A 19664-nucleotide genomic window follows, 5' to 3' on the forward strand; every position below is an offset into this window, starting at 1 on the left:
TTGTACATTACTCAGACATATTTATAAGTTATTTAATTACAACAACAACACACATACATGCACACATTGTCACTTGTTACTCGGACTTACTTATGTTATCTAATTATATCAATAATTACCCCACATCCCCCAACCCACATACGCGCACATACTCACACCTAACCAATTACCAAATTTCAGCCAAATCGAAAAATATTTGTTTTCAGGAAATAAAATGAAATTAACCTAGTACAAATATTAGAATGATCAGAAACACATTCAATATACAGCCACTAATATTTTATGCACAAAAATATACTTGATATGTAATTACAATCGTTAAAAAGTCTCTGTTAGTCGATAACATCTTAAAAATTGCAGCAAACTGAAGAATGTCCCTTTAAATGTCTTGTCATATTAACAAATAACATTGCACTTGTTTCATATTTTACACTTAATAAAGCAGTAAATTATTAATCCTAATATATAAATAGAGATTAACTAGTTTTTTTAGTTTTTTTTATCTTGCAGACCATAAAATTTAAGGGGAAAAACTATTATTTGTAATTTCAACCACAAAATACAAACCTGGTAACCTATAGTCCGTCCCATTCTCATACAAACATGTTTTGGGAAATACTTTCACTTTTGTTTGAGTAAAAGTGTTTTAAAAATAACAAACAAAATACTATGTTTGTGTCCAATTTTGAAAATACTCCGCTCAAAAATAAATAATTTGTAGTAAATTCCATATCATGAAAAAGGCGTTCTCCGTGCGAAAGACTATGCATGTAGTTATATTTCCATTATTATTATAAAATTTCTTCACATACACACTGATACTTTCAAACTTAGTCATATTACTGTTCTCGTTATATTAATACAGTTTATTATATTATGTGTGTGTTTAAATAGCACTCAACTAATCAAAATATAGATGCTGTTGTTTCAGTTAAATAAGATTTTATGGAGAATGAAGAACCGTTTTCTGTTGATATGTGTGGTAATTTTACCTGGTAACCTGAATGACCGTTTTCAACTTATTGAGATGCCTGAACATTCATTATTTTGTGTTTGTGTTTTGGCAGGACTGGAACAAGAAGGAATGTTTCGGCTTACTGGAAAGGTGGCAAATGTTAAAATTATCATGTCATCCTTCGATCAGCATGGCGACATAGAGTTTGACAATACCTTCACGAATAATGAAATAGCAAGCACACTCAAGAAATTTCTCCGGGAAATGCCAGTTACTGTTATTCCACAGAATGAAACAGAAGCTTTCATCTCCGTTTACGAAAGTATCAATTTTTATTTCAGTTAATATCTTGTTCAGTGTTAAAAAATTAACTTATGTTATATGGCAAGATATATAAATGAAAAAAAACATGCAAAAAACAACAAACAACCAAACAAACAAAAACAACAAAACAACCCTTCCCATTGCAGATTAATAAATTGATAACAGTTTACTTTATTCATTGAATTTTGTAGAATGTTTTGGTCATTCCTTATGGGGGTTTTTTTCTTTTTATTATTGTCTTTTATATTTGACAACCCTCGCGATACACTAAAGTATTAGTGTTCAGTAATTATCGTGAACGGGTACCGTAATTAACACCACAATTTTAGGTTTGTTTGTTTTCCATGACAGAGTTTGCTCGCCCTTTTTATTTTTAAAATGACCTTTCCAATTACACCGGCCTCGTGACCTGGGGTAGGAAGGATTTGCAATGCCACCCCTAACTGGTTGTTGTGCGGGATTGCCACAGCACACCAGCCTAACCCGACCGGTAGTGCGGGCTGTTCAAGTAAACTTTCATGGGGGACAGGTACCAGCCTGACCCCAGGGCAACACTGACCAGGCCATTTCAAGTGTGCGACTGGCTGGGCCACAATGGACCAGTATGGCGGGATTAATCCAGCCTGTAGTCCAGCACTCGGGACATAAAACCAGTGACGCAATCACAGTCTAGCAAACTGGTTCTTACATTTCTGGTATGGGATACCCTCAGTGGTTTTACCAACCTCCTGGTCCAGGGTTTTTCCCACCATTCTATCCCCGTGGGGGTTTTGAAAAATGGGGCTGAAAAAGGATTTAATCCCTCCCCTTCAGGGGCATGGGTTGCTAACCCAACCTTTTCTGCGCCCCCAGGTTACCCGTGGCAACCCTTGCCTTCGGGTATGGGGGCTCATCTTTGTACATTGCCACCTACTAGACAGGAGACGATAGCAACACCCTGCTTAAGGGTTCCAAGCTACCTACTCTTTCGTGGGCTCAGGCCACTGAGTGGAAAGGTATTCTACGAAGGATCATACGCATGCAGTCTCATGCTGCTTGGTGGTTTACACTCTTCACAGAACAGAATCCCTGGAAGAATTACCAGATGAGGCATATTCCCTCCTCTGAACACAGGCAGGTACCACTACAAGTTTAGTGTCCCTTGGGCTGTTACAGAGGCGTATGACTAATATCTTGCTGACACGGCGGGACGCAGTTATTAGACAGATGTCCCTTTCACGGCACCGCCAGCAAGAACTTTGAACTGCGCCCATACAGTCGGAGTCCCCGCCTGGCACGTCGTTGGATAAGCTGGTCTACAGTAATTAGAACTCTACAGTGGATACCGCTGATAAACGATGCTAAACGAAATGCTGTCATCCACAGCATTTCTTTTACAAAAGATAAAGTTTGTCGATATTCAGGCCGATCCGTCCATAGTAAGGGGAAGCTTAAAGCTTTTCACAGGTTGTTGGCGTGCAGCAAACGAGGACCCTTAGGTTATTTCAGTAATCCAAGAGGGGTTCAAACTCCGATTCAAATCAGGTAAGTTCCCTCCTCTGCTCTCCCTCCCAGTTTTTCAAAGGTCTTACCAAGACTTAGTTCGCCAAACAGCTCTGCAGGACATAATCCAAGATTACCTCCAAAAATTAGCTCTGAGTTGCCTAGGGGATCATCCAGGCCCAGGATTCCACTCTCGGCTTTCTCATCAATGTATGGAAATCCGAACTGATGCCAACACAGAGGTTCACCTTCCCGGAGGTGTCAGTCCTTCATGACTAGAAAATTTCAGACAGTTGTTGAAGACACTAACATCCCTTTCAGCAGCCAGTCTCAGACAACTCCATCAGTTACTGGGACATATGGAGTCATTCTCCCAGTTACTACCAGGAGAGAGAGCTGCCAAACAAGAGCTCCATCAGCTACTGGGACATATGGAGTGATTCTCCCAGTTACTACCAGGAGCGAGAGCTGTCAAACGAGAGCTACAGATTCAGCTTGCTCAAAAATGGGATTATCTGCAATCGGATACTCTCATCCCGCCGAACAATATGTTTCCACAAACTTCAGCCCGCACAGACCCTTTATATGGATGCATGCATGATGTGCTCACCGTATTTATCATCCATTAAAGGCTTTTGTAAGAGATATCGCCGGCACTATAATTTGTGACATTATCTCCTGCAATATTTTCCTAGGAGATATCGCTTCTTTTCGTTACGTCACTCTGTATGTTTCAGCGCTAAACCTGCCATTAGTGACGTCACGACATTGTCATTCTAATAGTTAACGAGTCTACCGCTGCCAAATATAGTGACATTCAACCCACATTACTGACACTGTTTACAATTGTCGCAAATGAAAAGAATGATAATTGATGATAAAAAGGATACTTCCCTCTTGTCTTGTGATATCATAATTTATCAGCACGGATTTCATATTTTTATCAACTTTTGCTGAAAAATTATGATATCACAAGGCATGAGGGGAGTATCCTCTATATAGTCCGTTTGCATCAAAAGCAAACCAATGAATTGACATTTAAATTAACTTTATAAAGTTAAAATTCTTATAAAACGTGTTTATTAAGTTTTAAACCCATACAGACTCAAAACAAAAAATAGAAAAAGAAATCCAGTATAAATCAAAATGTTTGTGTACAAAGTACCATTACATTATACATATTAAATCTCATTTTTAATTACACTGGTGAAGACAAAATGCTAGAGCAGCCATGGTATGCTGCTTGACTTGCATTGTCTCTGAAGTAAAAAGTAATGCAGTACAAAGAGACTAAAGCACGTCCGTTCAAACATCATTTTATAAAAAATGTTTTTTGTAAATAATTTCTGTTTGGTTTGACATAAGAAAAAACGTGTTTTGGAAATAACAAAAAATTACAGTTTTTATGTGCAATAAAAAAAAATCGGTTTAGAAATAAATGCATACCATAGTAAGAAAACAACGCCTAGGTCTCACTACACAGATCACTTCCAGGTGAGAGTTCATTGATCATGGAGCACTATATTTCCTAATTGTGACACAAGTTATGGTTCACATATTCACATCTAGGAAATGGTGAAGAATTAAAACAATAAGTCTGTTAAATGGTAAGCCTTCTGTCTGTATTTTGCCCATGCTATTTTGTAATATTGTGCATTGACCTTTTGGGACATGATTGTATAGCGTAAGAGACAGCCGGAGTAAATTTTGGAGTGAAAATAAATGCTTATATGATGTACGTTCGCAATGGTGTATGTTGTTAGTGGTAACGAGAACCCGTTCTATTGGCAATCTTCATTTGAAGTTGGGCAATTTAACATGAGTTTCAATGGCAGATGACATAGCGTTTATAGACTGGTGTAGTCTTGATACCAGATAACTCTGATTAAATTCACTACAGACAAAATAGAGTTATCTCAATAAAGCAAGACTATACCATTCCATAAACCAAAATGGCCGCTATAACGCTGTAAACGTCTTCTTTTTTTTTCTTTTCTTTTTTTTACCATGGTATGTATTACAGTTTTATTTATTTAAGAATTGAACGTTATATTTTGACGTTCATGCGATGATACCGGCTTCGGTGGCGTCGTGGCAGGCCATCGGTCTACAGGCTGGTAGGTACTGGGTTCGGATCCCAGTCGAGGCATGGGATTTTTAATCCAGATACCGACTCCAAACCCTGAGTGAGTGCTCCGCAAGGCTCAATGGGTAGGTGTAAACCACTTGCACCGACCAGTGATCCATAACTGGTTCAACAAAGGCCATGGTTTGTGCTATCCTGCCTGTGGGAAGCGCAAATAAAAGATCCCTTGCTGCCTGTCGTAAAAAGAGTAGCCATTGTGGCGACAGCGGGTTTCCTCTAAAAACAGTGTCAGAATGACCATATGTTTGACGTCCAATAGCCGGTGATAAGATAAAAAATCAATGTGCTGTAGTGGCGTCGTTAAATAAAACAAACTTTACTTTTACTTTTCATGCGATGATACACACCAAAACTGTTTTACACACTGTATGAATTGCGTAGCGTGTTAGCGCGAAGGCGTTCATACATAAGTGTGTGAATAAATGTGAATAAAAAGTTATAAACTTAAAAATAACTGAACGTCAACTGGTAACGCAAACAGGTTTTTTTCTAACAAATATCAAACGATAATTAATTAAGAATTTAAAGGGACATTCCCGAGTTTACTGCATTGTAAGATGTTTTCGACTAATAAAGTATTTGTACGATTAAACTTACATATTAAATATATTTTCTTGTTTACAGTATCAGTGTCTGTACATTCAATGTGTTTCTGGTCGTCCTAATATTTGTAAGAAGCCCAAACTGGATTTTGTCTTCAAATAATTTCGTATGTACGAAAAAATCGGTTTTAGGAAATAAAATGAAATTTAACCTAGTAAAAAATGTTAGAACGATCAGAAACACTTTTAATATACAGCCACTAATATTTTATGCAGAAACATATATTTGATATGTAATTACAGTCGTCAAAAAGTCTCCGTTAGTCGATAACATCTTAAAAATTGCAGCAAACTAAGGAATGTCCCTTTAACGATTTTAAAAAAAGAAGAAAAAAAAGAAAGAAAATAATTTAACGATCTATATACTTAAATGTAAGATTTGTTGTAAAGTGGTTAGAGTATGAATTTTAAACTAATTAACATAAGGGAGAGCGTCAAATTATTTAGAAGATTTAACAAGTACTATATTAAAATTGCAGTTGTCAAAAGTTTAATTTGTGAAAAGTGAATGTGAAGACTGACTTGAAAGGGAATGAATAAATGAATGAATGAATGTTTAACAACACCCCAGCACGAAAAATACATCGGCTATTGGGTGTCAAACTATGGTAATGCAAACAATGTGATGATCAACATCAATATAAATATTCAAGATTTAAACAAAAACACAGTGTAAAGAACCGTGCAAAACACAAATATCACAGATAGATACTGACTTTTACTCAAAATTTATTTGTGCTGTATTAGCCATTCTCAAAGAGAATGTTACACCCTTGCACCACGGTGAGGTTACAGCATACAGCACGTGCCTGGGACTTGAAAGGGATAAAGTGGTTTCAGTGTTACTGTCTATGTGTGGGTTTCAGAGGACGTTTGTGAATGTGTGATATTATTTTTGGAAAGGACAGGTCGCGTAATTGTGCACGAAGGCGTATGTGTTTTCGCGCGTGTAAGTTGTCGATTTGGATTTTTTGTCAAATGTGACAGAGCTGCGCCCACGTCTCTCATTTGATTTGTTGTGCATTCTCTGCTATAACTTTTATTACAAGCTTCGTTTTTGTGGCCTGTCATATACATTATGTGTCTCAGTTCAAAACCGGATTCGTTTAAAGCCTGTATTGTGGTGGCTCGCAAACTCTGTGCGCTGTAGGTCATGTTACAATGCGCGTTCATGCTAATTGTCGGCATAAATTGGCTGAATTTGGATTTTGTTATTGGTTTCATATAAGACCAAATTCCATCCAGATCATAACGCGCTTGGGATTGCAAAATAAATTTTGTGTTGTTGGGTCGCAGTGAGACAAATATTGTGATTGTTGTCTGTCAGTTTGTCACTGTCATTCACAGTGCAGGTGATATTGGGATGAAAAATAGAAACGATGGAATCCTCGGGGATTCTGTTGTTGACGTAATTGTTAAAAGGTTGTTCCGGTAATAACATTCTGTATTTATTTGTTTTTTACATGATAGCATTTTAACCAGTGCAGACGCCTATTACAACACAGTAATTATAAAATGGAATTATTTTTAAATCGATTATGTTTTAAATTACACACAAAAGTTGTCATTTTTAAAAATTTTAATTTCCAAAACACTTTTACTTTTTTATTATGTCAAACCAAACAGAAATTATTTACCAAAAAAACAAACATTTTTATTAAAGGATGGGACGGACTATATTCTGGAAATGGCAGTTCTCTTTGTGGCGATACAAGAAGGGTGAAATCCCCAATAAATTATTTCCTCGGAAGTGGCTCTTCTCTTATAGACTTTGTGCAGAGATACGGCCCTGATCATGTATTACGGTTTTGTCATTCAGATTACCTTAGTTCCATCAATTGCGTTAAAACCTGTATCAGAAACAAAAGAATTACCCTATCCTGTTTGATGGTAATTTGTAAATAATTTTTATTTTAATTTACACTGAACTTTTATCCCCAATATAATGTTATTTGAGATTGTATGGGTTTAAAACTTAATAAATTAATGTTTATAAATTAATATTTTTATGTGAATGTTATTTTTATTCATTATTTTGACGCTGTCAGCATATAGAACATGTTCTATATTTTCTGCTGCCAGATCTGTAGTGTGTTTTGTCCCATTCGATTCAGTATCAGTGTGTTTCTTTTTTATCAAGTACCATATACTCGCCAGACCCTAAAATTGATGGTCGCCCAGCGGACTACCGTTGTAAAATTCTTTGTCGCCCTTAGCAGCCAGGAAGTGGAGCCAGAATTAACTGGCCGATACATAAATTTTCTGGAAATGGAAGCAGTATTCTGGGTACTACATGCCTTCAAGGACCACTTATGCAATTAGGGTACTCTTCTTCGCACAGACAACTCGACTGAGGCGGCTTACCTATACAAATAAGGGGGGAGGGTCTCATTCTCGGGAATAAAGATACTGCAGAAGGTCCGAGAAGAAGAGGGTCATTTGGTAGCCTTGCACATAAGCCGTCGAGACACGATAGTCCAATCTGATTAAAATTAGCTCCACTGGTTAATAACTATTACCTATGAATCCAACAGCAGCCCGTTGGAGCTCACGTCCAGTTGATCTTTCATTTGACCAATTGAAACCTTAATTACAGAATCATGCCAGTGATTTGAACATTTTTTTAAAATATTTGCAATTATGCCGAGGGTATACGAAATGATTCGGGTGAATTACGAAGTATGCCGGAAACTAATTTTAATGTAAAATTTTAATGCAGAACTTTCGTTTTAAGACGGAAAAAAAGTGATAGTATAGATATAAATATATTTATTCTAGTACACAATTCAGAGTTTATTACTGCACTTTTGTCCCCGGTTTTTAAATATTGAAATAGACCAAGTTCGCCTATTGCTTAAAGGGATATACCCTAGTTTTTAAACACTAAAGCTTATTTTTGACTATTATAGCCGCTTTTGATAACTAAAATCATGCTTTACTTAGATTTTATGGTTTAGATTATCCATTTCCGTACATTCGAAGTGTTTTGGTCATCCTGGTGTTTTTAATATCGCAAAATGCATTTCTCATATTTTTTAAAAACGCACGTGCGTCTGAGAAATAACAGTTATGGAGTCGAGTTTTAGTCTATTTTAAGAGGGTATTTCACCATTTCATGTTTCTCTCAATTGTAACTTTATCCAAATGTGATGTTAATCTGTTTGGTTGTGAGCAGTCTCCAACACTACATGAAATGAGAGAGAGGACAAGAATAGAGATTGAAATGGTAGATGTCTTGATTGAAAAAGCCTTGCAAATCAGCGAAACTGAATTAAAACCTCATTTGTCATTACTCTATTCGTCTTTTGTGACTGACATTCAAAACTTAATTTGTGTCATTAGTCAGAGAATAAAAGATTTGAGAGAAATAGTTATCACCAAAAAACTTGGTCTTACCAAATTTAAAACACTTGGTCAACCCGACTGGAGAAAGTCAAAATATCTCTTTGTGATCAGCAGTATACAAACATCTCTTTTTCAAGTGAACGAAAACATAATCAGCTGTTTAAACACAATTGACCGGCTAGGTAAAATTTGCGCTGATTTCCAAAATGTGTCACATCTGTACTGCATTGGCGATATGGCTCATCTTAATTCTCAAGAGAATTTTGTATGCTTACATAGTAATGACGAAAAATTGCACATAACAAAGGATCCACAAAATGGCATCCATCAGCATATTTTGAAACAAAGAAATGAAGAATGGCACAAGCTGAGAAAATCTTCGAAGGTCACCGGTAGCACTGTTTATAAAGCATTAGGTCTAGATGGTTTAAAAGCACAAATCTGTCATTTTGATTATGTTTTCAACCAAAAAACCAAAACAGTACCAACAATGGAAGCTCAAAACCGAATGGATTATGGAACAAAACGTGAAATTGATGCCATAGCAACACTAGTGGGGAAAATTCTTCCAATATATCATAGTAACATCTGTTATGTTGAAGAAGGCAGTTACGTCATAGAACACGACGATGACAATTTTTTGTGTTGTTAGTCCAGATGGATCAGGACGAACTAATGTACATGCAGCTCCTTTGCTGGCCTTTGAGTTTAAGTGTCCATACCCAGCTAAAAAGTACACAACACAGCTGCTATATAGCATCCCTGTGTACTATTCTACACAACTGCTTAGTGAAATGGTAGCATTGCAATGTAATGAACTTTTGTTTGTTTGCTACACAGAGGAAAGCTCAACTGTGTTTAAAGTTCTTTTTTCACAGATGACGTGGGACATAGTTTGGACAGAACTAAAAATCCTTTTATGCGTCTAGTACCCCACAGCGACTAAAAAGGAAAAGTGACAAAATCAATTTCATCAAATCAACACTTCCCTTCCATACAAGCAGTGGCATGCACCCATGAGCAACACAATGGAGCATCTCCATTTTGTATGCATATTTCGTCAAGAACATCCATCTGAAAAATGTATAAAATCGTTGGTCCTTTATTGGCAAACAAGTTAATTCCTTATTACAAGCATGTGAAACACGAACAATAAATACATTAACCACCAAATATCAGCAAAACAGTAACTACTGTTCACGGTTACAATTAATGTCCATTTATGTGGCAAGTTTGAAGCAATATTCACCAAATATGTCAAAATGGAACATTATTTGTCAAAACGGTCGCGATAAATTGATGCAGAAGATTTTAAAATGTGTTATCATTCTGATTACAAGCGTACACCAAACAATATTGAATTGAATTCTAAGCGTACACTAGGCGGTGTGTCAAGCGTTCACCAACCGTGATAGGGTGGCTCTCTTTGAAAGGCTTTATCGTTGTTAATACTTATCATATATATCTGAAATTTCACACAATAGTACTTTGATAGATGGCAAACCATGCAGTACATTTATTAGAGACAGTTTCATTTTAAAAAATGTTTTAATTAAGATTAATAGCTCAAAGCAATAAATCTAAAAATTCCATCGCCAACCAACATTCGTGAAAAGCTAAATACAATCGTTAATACTTAAACATTTGGCTTATAATTTGGCATACGTCTCAATAAATGGGTTAATATTTACAGTATAAATTATTTTTTCGAAAACGTTTATAATAGTTTAGATATAGACAAAAACCTACACTGAACAAAATAAACAACTTACCTTTAGCCTTGATGAGCGTTCACTGACCCGTGTTCCAATATTTTCAGGCGTACACGCTCGTACGGGGTGATATGAACCACGGCGTAACAGTCGAGGACTGCGTATATAATCTTAATGCAAAATGGTTATGACTATTATGTAATCCCGTTGCCACAGAAATGAATCAACGTTCGGTAATAGTGTTAAAATAACTACCATTATGTTAAACACCAGTAATTTAAAATATACTAAGGCCTCAAACTTTCTTTTCATACAATTTAAACGAAACACCCATAAAATAAATATTTTGGTGGTATATTTAGGACATACACATTTTGTTCTTACTTTTAAAGATACTGAACATCGACTTATATCTCGAAATTTGGACTTGTTTTGTTGAATGCTTAACTTATTATTTTGAAATGTCGGCATATTATCTCAAGATTTCAACTTATGTCAAGCCCTCGACCTTTTATCATGACTATATGCCATTGAACGTACGTACGCATTGACAAGAGATGAGTATAGCATTCGACAATATAATTTACGAGCTTAAGAAAATAGGTTCAGCCCTCAACATCAGTATAAGTCTAGATCTCTGCATAAGGCCCACTTTCCAGTAAGGTGATCTGCGCACGGAAACGTGCATTTTCATATCTACATATCTTCAAAGTACTTTTAAGCCACAAGTAAACATCGATTGATCTTATTTTCTGCGCATGCTGAATGCACACTCATTACCTTGAGCTCTCGACTTATTTTGAGCGCATTATTAATTATCCCAGCTGCTCAACTTATTAACGAGTGCTTGACTTATTACTATACTGTACAGCCAAAAAGAGTTTCAAAAGAAAACGACATACATGTTGACAAGAGTTAACATGTTGAGCGCTTGGCATAATGCATTGATAGCTTGAGATGATAAGTTCAGAGCTCTAGATCATAAGCTACATTTTTCCATTAGTAACATGGGATCATTTATATGCACAAACTCACAGACAGAAAAACAAATACCACGGCCTTTGACCAGTTGTGGTGCACAGTTTGGAACGAGACAAAAACCCCAATCATTTGAATCGATCGACTAAGGTGCTTCGATCCTGCGATGCAAGCACCTCAGGTGAACACTCAACCGACTGAGCTAAACCCCGTCTGCACCCAGCCACAAACAGAATTTGCAAAAGATGATGACAGTTGATGATGTCCCTTTCCTTAGTTTGCTGCAATTTGTAAGATGTTATCGACTAACAGAGACTTTGTAACGATTGTAATTACATATCAAATATATTAGTGGCTGTATATTAAACGTGTTTCTGATCGTTGTAATATTTCTACTAGGTTAAATTTCATTTTATTTTCTAAAAAACAAAAAACAAAAACATTATTTTGTACGTACGAAATTATTTGAAGACAAAATCTAGTTTGGGCTTCTTACAAATATTAAGACGACCAGAAACACATACACTGATATTCTAAACAAGAAAATTTATTTAATATGAAAGTTTAATCGTAGAAATATTTTGTTAGTCGGAAACATCTTACAAAGAAAGAAAGAAAGATATGTTTTATTTAACGACACACTCAACACATTTTAATTACGATTATATGGCGTCAGACATATGGTTAAGAGGAAATTGAGAGAGGAAACCCGCTGTCGCCACTTCATGGGCTACTCTTTCCGATTAGCATAAAGGGATCTTTTATATGCACCATCCTATAGACAGGACAGCACATACCACAGCCTTTGATATACCAGTCGTGGTGCACCGACGGGGATCGATCCCAGACCGACCGTGCATCAAGCGAACACTTTACCACTGGGCTACGTCCCGCCCGAAACATCTTACAATGCAGCAAATTCAGGAATGTCCCTTTAAAATGTTGAGCGCTCTACATAATAAATCAATAGCTCGAGATAATTTCTCTAGTAGGTCAGGTCAGGTCAGGTCAGGTCAAAGGGTTTTACGTGCACGTTCAGAGCAAGCTGTTGTAGCGCACGCCTGTCGTGGGCACAGGTGTCGGCCTTGGCCGGCCTCTCTGTCCAAGACAGGAAATTCTCTAGTAGCAGCAAGGGAGCTTTTATATGTGCTCTTTGATAGGTTTTTGATATACCAGCCATAGGACACTGGTTGGGACGGGAAAAAGATTCAGAAAAGTATCCACTTAGGAGATTCGTTCCTGTAAATAAATTAAACACCTGGAGTTATATATATATATATATATATATATATACTGCAATTGAGCAGTCGTCTAACCTGGCCCGTACGTATTGGTATGGTTCGCGGTACGGTGGCCGCATACATAGTCGTCCGATATTTTTAGAATTTGTGTGCTCCCAAATAACGTTATAAAAGGTGCAGTGTGATTGGTCGATATTTACATTATTATTTACAGACCAGTAAAGCTAATTTTAGTCAGATTGAGGATAGTCCAAACAGAATGGACGGTCAATCAGGGAACAGTGAACATGATTTTTCATAGATGGCAGTGGCGGATCCAGAAAATCCATTTAGGAGGGGCCACAGTGACATGTGGTGGAATGCCAAGGGAACTTTGGGGTACGTTTGGAGGGGGGTCGTAAAAAAATTAAAATTAATATATAAAATTATAACTGCACACCCCCCACCCCCCACCCCCATCCGCCTCTGGATGGAGAAAATCTCATGTAGATTTGTTCGCTACTCGCCTCAATGTGAGACTGCCCCCTATTTGTTTCTCCGATGCTAGATCCTTTTGTGTGGAGCTGCGACGCTCTCACGTTACACTGGACCGGTCTGGAGGGCTATGCTTTTCCCCCAACAGCGTTATTGGCGAGGATTCTCAAGAAGGTACAAGTGGAACAGGTGGTGCTAACACTCCTGGCTGCAGCATGGCAGCCGAATCTTGGTTTCCACTATTTCTTTCACTGATAGTGGAAATACCAGTCAGGTTGCCCCTGAAAAAAGAACTGTTAACCCAACCAGGATCGAAAGTAGCCCATCGGAAACCAGAAGTCTTCAAACTTCACGCATGGAGATTATCAAACAATTTCTCACAGAGAGAGGCGTTTCTGAAAGGACTGCCACCGGATTGTCTACAAAATGGAGATTTTCAACTGGAAAGATATATAAATCGCACTGGTGTAAGCGGGTGGATTGGGTGAAATGCAAGCAAGTGGATTCCAGTAATCCACTAATCGGTCAGTTGGCCGATTTTCTTCTCTACCTCGCAAAGGAGATTAAATTATCACAGAGGACGATAAAGTCTTATAGATCTGCAATATGCACGACTATTAAACAGAGCAGCGGCCCAGACTTGTCCAATGAGAGAACTAGTATCTTCCTTAAAGTTACATGGTTCTAACTCCGTTCCAAGCATCCCTGAATGGGATGTTTATTGCTCTGGAGGCCCTCAAAGGTGCTCCTTTTGAACCGGCTCAAAAATGCACCTTGACCAACTGGTCGTATAAAACTGCTTTCCTTCATGCTTTGGCCACAGCCAAGCGTAGAAGTGAACGTCATGCTTTAGATTTCAAAATCATTAGATGGGAAAAGGACACGGTTCTCCTCTTCCCATCACAGTAGTGTGGTCAAGATCCAGAGAGATGGGGAAAGCTTTCGACTGATCAGGGTTCAATTGTTAAGCACACCTATAGTACGTACAGGTGTCAATGGACAACTGTGCCCAGTGAGGGCGTTATTATGGTACCTCAAGAAGTCGTGTAGTCTTAGGACTATTCAACGAGGAATTTTTATTTCCTTCTCTCGGGAAGGTAAAGTGCTAGCAGCTTCCACTTTGTCCAGATTAATAGTGAAATCCATTTCCATATGAATATTAGCTACTCTATTGAAAACATATTAAAAGCATCCTTTTGGCCCTCCGAGACTACCTTCTCGAGATTTTATCTCCGAGGCATGTCATGCAGTTCAGATCGTCTTTGCAGATTGCCAGTTGTGGTAGCTTGTAAGTATTGGCCTAAACCTAGGGGACGGCCGGGACATACGACCTTGTCCCCCAAGGATAGTAGTTAAGCGGATTTCCGCTCTCTTGAACTAATTCATGTCGTTTCTCTTGGCCATGGTAGTCATGGTATGGTGCTAAAATCGAGTAAGCTCCTTGATCACCATCAGGCGATGTGAGTAGAGCTTTTTGTTTACAATTGATGTTGTACATATATAATGTTTTGGGTTTCCTATCTGCATGATCTCCCTATTTAGGGTTGTTTATTAACTAGGGAAACTTTGATAACAGTGCGTTCTAACACCCTAGTCTTTTTTACTCTATTCTATGGTGACTCAAGGCTGATGATAACGCACGCGCAGTCAGTTGTGACGTAATCGGAATAACGGTGCAGACCATACCGGTCTGCACCGTTATATGTAAACAAAAATCTATAACTCGGAAATGTTTTGTTTGTTTTTTCTTTCGCCTTCAGGCTCAGTAAGTTGTTATATTTGGCTATAACGATAGGCTAACTAACCTCTGACCCAGTTTTTTTTGTCATAAGTATTTCATAGCAATGGAAAATAAGGGAGAAATGTTCTCCTATTTACCTGTGCATTTGTTTGCTTGTCAGCAAGTAACACTGAGAACAATGCCCGTTTGGTGGAAGAGCTGAAGAAAATGGTTGACGATCTGCCTCAGATGAATTACGATCTACTCAAGTTCATCATAAAAGTCCTACTGTTGTTGGTTGCACACATAGACACGGCGCTTATGAGCAGCGATGCACTGGCTGTAGTGTTTGTACCAAACGTGTTATATGGGTACGTTCACAGATAGACAGTTTGTTGTTTTAAAGTGTTAATAGACCTGCTTTCCATGTACACTTTTCCACATGTAATTTTATCAATGCAGTGCATATACACTGCATGTACACTTTTCCACATGATTTTATACAGGGTAATTTTATCGATATAGTGTATATGTGCACTGTACATTTTTCTACATGTTATCAGTACAGTTGATTATACATAGAGGTTAATACCAGAGTGTTTTTCGGTATCGTCATTGTCATATATTAGGAATAAAAATTGTATTATGCGAGCATAATACATTATTTTTATTCCTAATATATGATACTGACAATACCGAAATACACGAGGGTAATAATCTCTTTTCATATAAGCTCAAGCTTAATACAACGTGTTTTTGTAAACTGTACATGCAACTTTAATTCCAGTCCGCCATTACTAGATATTCAAATGACGTAAGAATATGTGGCGTGGTGTATTTTTGAATGGAAATGACGTGAAACTCTAATGACGTCATTTTGGATTCAGTGTCAAATTGACCCCTCCGTACGGCGTGATTGACAACCGCGCTGGACCAATCATGTTTCGCGGTTCAAAAACCGCGGGCCCAAATTTGCTTGGACGCCATTAGGTTAGACAACATAATGTTTTTCGATGTGTAACGTTTTTGTATAGTTAGCATTAAAATTAGTTACAATAATTGTCTCCTCCAACTTAATTATAATCATAGTAAACATATACTTCTGCTGACAAGTGTTAATAGCGATGACAACTATGCGGAGCCTACGATTGACGTAAAATCAGTGTTTTCCTGCGAAACCGTCACATGGTATTGAAAGTGAAGCTTTGCCGAAATCCATCAAAATTCAACTGATATATAAATTCTACGAAGGTAAGAGTTTAAGAATCACTTTCCCTCCAATGTAATGGAATTTACTGACTCATTTAATCAACCTTCGATGTATATATTGTCGTTAAGAATCCTTCCTTAAACTGCACACAGTCAGATGAATGGCCAAAATAAACGTTTTGGCAAGACTTTCGATCGTTCCAGCATTCAGTTAATTTAGGCTTAAGTTAGGTTTAGGGTTAGTGATAGTATTAACGAGCATGCTGGAACGTTTGGAAGTCTTATCTTTTTTTCCTTTTCTTTTTGTTTGCATGTGTGTAGGCGTGAGTGTGTGTATGTGCTTCTGTGTGTGTTTGTGGGGGGAGGGGGGAGTATGGGGGAGTGAGGAGTAACATATATGGTTGTGAGCTTTAGGGGTATAAGGAAGTAGTGTCTGGAAAGTTATAAATTAGGCAAATTTTATGTAGGGACCCTGAAATGTTTTTAAGCAAAAAAAATTAAAATAATAATAGTGATTTTTTGCAATCAGAACAGATCTGCTGGTTACGGTTTCTCGGTTTGATTCGATTTAAGCTCGTGCATCACGACTAGTATTTCAAAGGCTGTGGTATGTGCTAGTCTGTCTGTTGGGTGGTGTATATATATATATATATATATATATATATATATATATATATATATATATATATAAAAGATACCTGGCTACTAATGTAGCAGGTTTGCACTCTAGACTATACATGTCAAAAGTACAAAATGTTTGACATCCAATAGCTGATGATTAATAATTCAGTATGCTCTAGTGGTGTCTTTAAACAAAACAAACTTTAACTTATCCATTAGTCCCCCTCCACACCACCCCTCAGTTAAAACAATCAAATTTTACCGTAATATGTATTAAAACAATTCCGCACCTAACAGCAGATCAATTACCAATCTTGGGTAATTTATAATAAATACTGGTAAGACATTTTATTATTCCTTTATTGTTATTCTTAGAATTTTCAACTTAATGGTTTCTGCCAGAGTCTACTGAGGTTAAACTTATATACCCTAAAATCTTGGAAATTAATAGATATATTTTTTAATGTTTAGATACATGATAGTAAAAGAACTTCTGTTTATAAATGGTCATGTGCTTGAAATGTAATGTCCTAACCCTAATTTCAAAACATTTAAAACCCATAACTACCTAGATGAGGCACTTACATTTGTTTTGTTTTTATTACATACCCTAAATATGATTTTCTTCTGGAGACTAGTTTTGTTTTTCATCATTATTTTATACCCCAAATTATAGCAAAGCATAGGCATTTTTCTTCTTCCACATGTCATGTAGCTTTGTGCAACTTTCTAATAGAAATCAAATAACATCATCAAAGTTAAATACATTGTTCACAACTTTTCTTAATTTACTGCAATACTTTTTAATTTTCTACTTTGTTTAGTCACATTGATTTTGTTTCCTGTTAAAAAAAATGTTTTCCTAAAATTAAATTAAACTTTAAATTAATACAACGATATATAATTAAGTTACAGACTAATGTACTTGTTCAAATGGATGTGAATTACTTAACATGTTTGTTTTTATATATTTCAGCAACTGGACCAATGGATGTGGAATCATTGATTAGATGTCGAAAATGAGATTCTGAAGACAAACTATTAAACAAATTACATTGCATCTTGATATTGAGAACAGAATGATAGAAATAATAGAACAGTTTCAACTGATATGTGAAAGAAAAACTGGGGCAGGGGATGAAGTTGCTGCTGAAATTGAAACACTTTCAACAATTTCATTTAATACAATATTTTTTTTTTTTTTGACATATTGCTGCTAAGGAGTAATTCAGACTTCCAAGACTTGGGATTCAGTTTGACACCACCCATCAAATGGTAATCCTTAATTGCTCAGTTGACTACAAGTTTCGAGAATAATGATTTGGAGATAGATGCCACAGAAAGATAAATGTTTGAATAAATATATTTACCTGTACCAGATTGCATGGGGATTAATATGTAAAGACCCTCTCTTTGAGAAAAAAGAAAATGTTAGGAAGTATTCTCATAATAAATATTAAACAAATTGTGCAAACTGCAATCTGTGGTTTAGTTTCATGTTATATATATATATAATTTTGCCTCTTTTGTTTATTTATATATATACATTTTTTTAATTAAATTTTTATTTTGTATTATTATTGTTCTGTAGGCATGGGTTGTCTTATAATATTTATTACTAATTTTTATTTGCCTCTGCCTCTAAAACAGATAAAGCTTTGTGAGTACATTTTGTGTGACAGTAGGATAACTAATGGGTGAGATTTGAAGGGGGGGGGGGGGGGGGCAGAAGCTTCAAGTTTGATTCCCAACAGTTGTTGCCACAACACATGAGTTTATAATTTATTTAAACACTGTTGTACTCGCTTAATTGGCAAATATTTCAGACTGTCCAGCCATCCTACTTTTTCCTACTTTTTTGTCTTTGTCCTATTTTTCCTACTTTTTCTTCAGAATACTTAGTTTTTCGTACTTTTTGTTTGAAAATGCCACGAATTGCTGTTAAAGTGTGCATATATCTCCCAATTTGTGGCACCATATAATCTCAACATATTAAAATTACACCCTCAAAGCCAACCTATTTTCCAATGATTAATATGATTATACTGTACAATGTGTATGTATGACTTCAGAATCTATAATACATTATGGAAAATTTAAATTAATCATGTTAACTGTTTTACTGTGCATCAGCATTCCTATGCATGTAAATATGTATATTGATTAATATAGTGTAGGCTTACAGTAATTTGAAATAACTGTATAACGTGACCGTTACATAAGATTCACATTATTTTTGATAGAACACAAAATGCATGTATAAACTAAGCACCACATAAAAATGTGTTTTGAGCATGAATAATGTCGCTATGTAGTTTCAGTCCTACTTTTGTTCTACGTTTTCCTACTTTTGTCCTACATTTTCATTCCTAATTGTGTCCAACTTTTTCAAAAGAGTGTGCTAGACAGCCTAATTTTATAAAGAAGGGATGGGGCACCTAAACGTAAACAGCCCTAATATGTCTTGTCAGAACGGAGACGGGCCAATATGTCAGTATACATAACTGGAGGGCCAAAGATGTGGTCCCCACCAACCCACCCTCTGGGATCGTGTATGGCTTTGGTTTCATAAATAGGGCAAGTGCCGAATATCGGTTGATTCAAGCAGTGCAGCTATGTAAGAATACACCCCCATAAACATGCAATCCCACAATCTAAACCACTGCCTGCATAATTTTGGCACAGGCGACTGTATCCTGCTATAGTTTTGTAACCTTTCGTGCATAAAATTATGGTACACTGATAGCATTCCCACACGCCTTGTATTTTAATGTTACTGCTCACGTACCTTCCATTTGTTTTTTTTTAAACAAAACATTTAACGCAACCCGACCAAAAATAAAGACGGTTTTAAA

At 36.7% G+C, this 19664-nt stretch overlaps 1 protein-coding gene across 1 annotated transcript in view; it reads left to right on the forward strand.

The window, feature by feature from the left end:
* Positions 1–19664, forward strand: part of LOC121370874 — a 172713-nt gene that overhangs the window by 76949 nt on the left and 76100 nt on the right. The window contains exons 21-22 of the mRNA XM_041496388.1: positions 1068–1277; positions 15161–15350. Of these exons, the coding sequence (XP_041352322.1) occupies positions 1068–1277; positions 15161–15350 (400 nt within the window). The remainder of the gene's footprint in view (positions 1–1067; positions 1278–15160; positions 15351–19664) is intronic.

Source organism: Gigantopelta aegis, chromosome 4 (genome assembly GCF_016097555.1).
Source record: "Gigantopelta aegis isolate Gae_Host chromosome 4, Gae_host_genome, whole genome shotgun sequence".
In the NCBI taxonomy this organism is placed as follows: domain Eukaryota; kingdom Metazoa; phylum Mollusca; class Gastropoda; order Neomphalida; family Peltospiridae; genus Gigantopelta; species Gigantopelta aegis.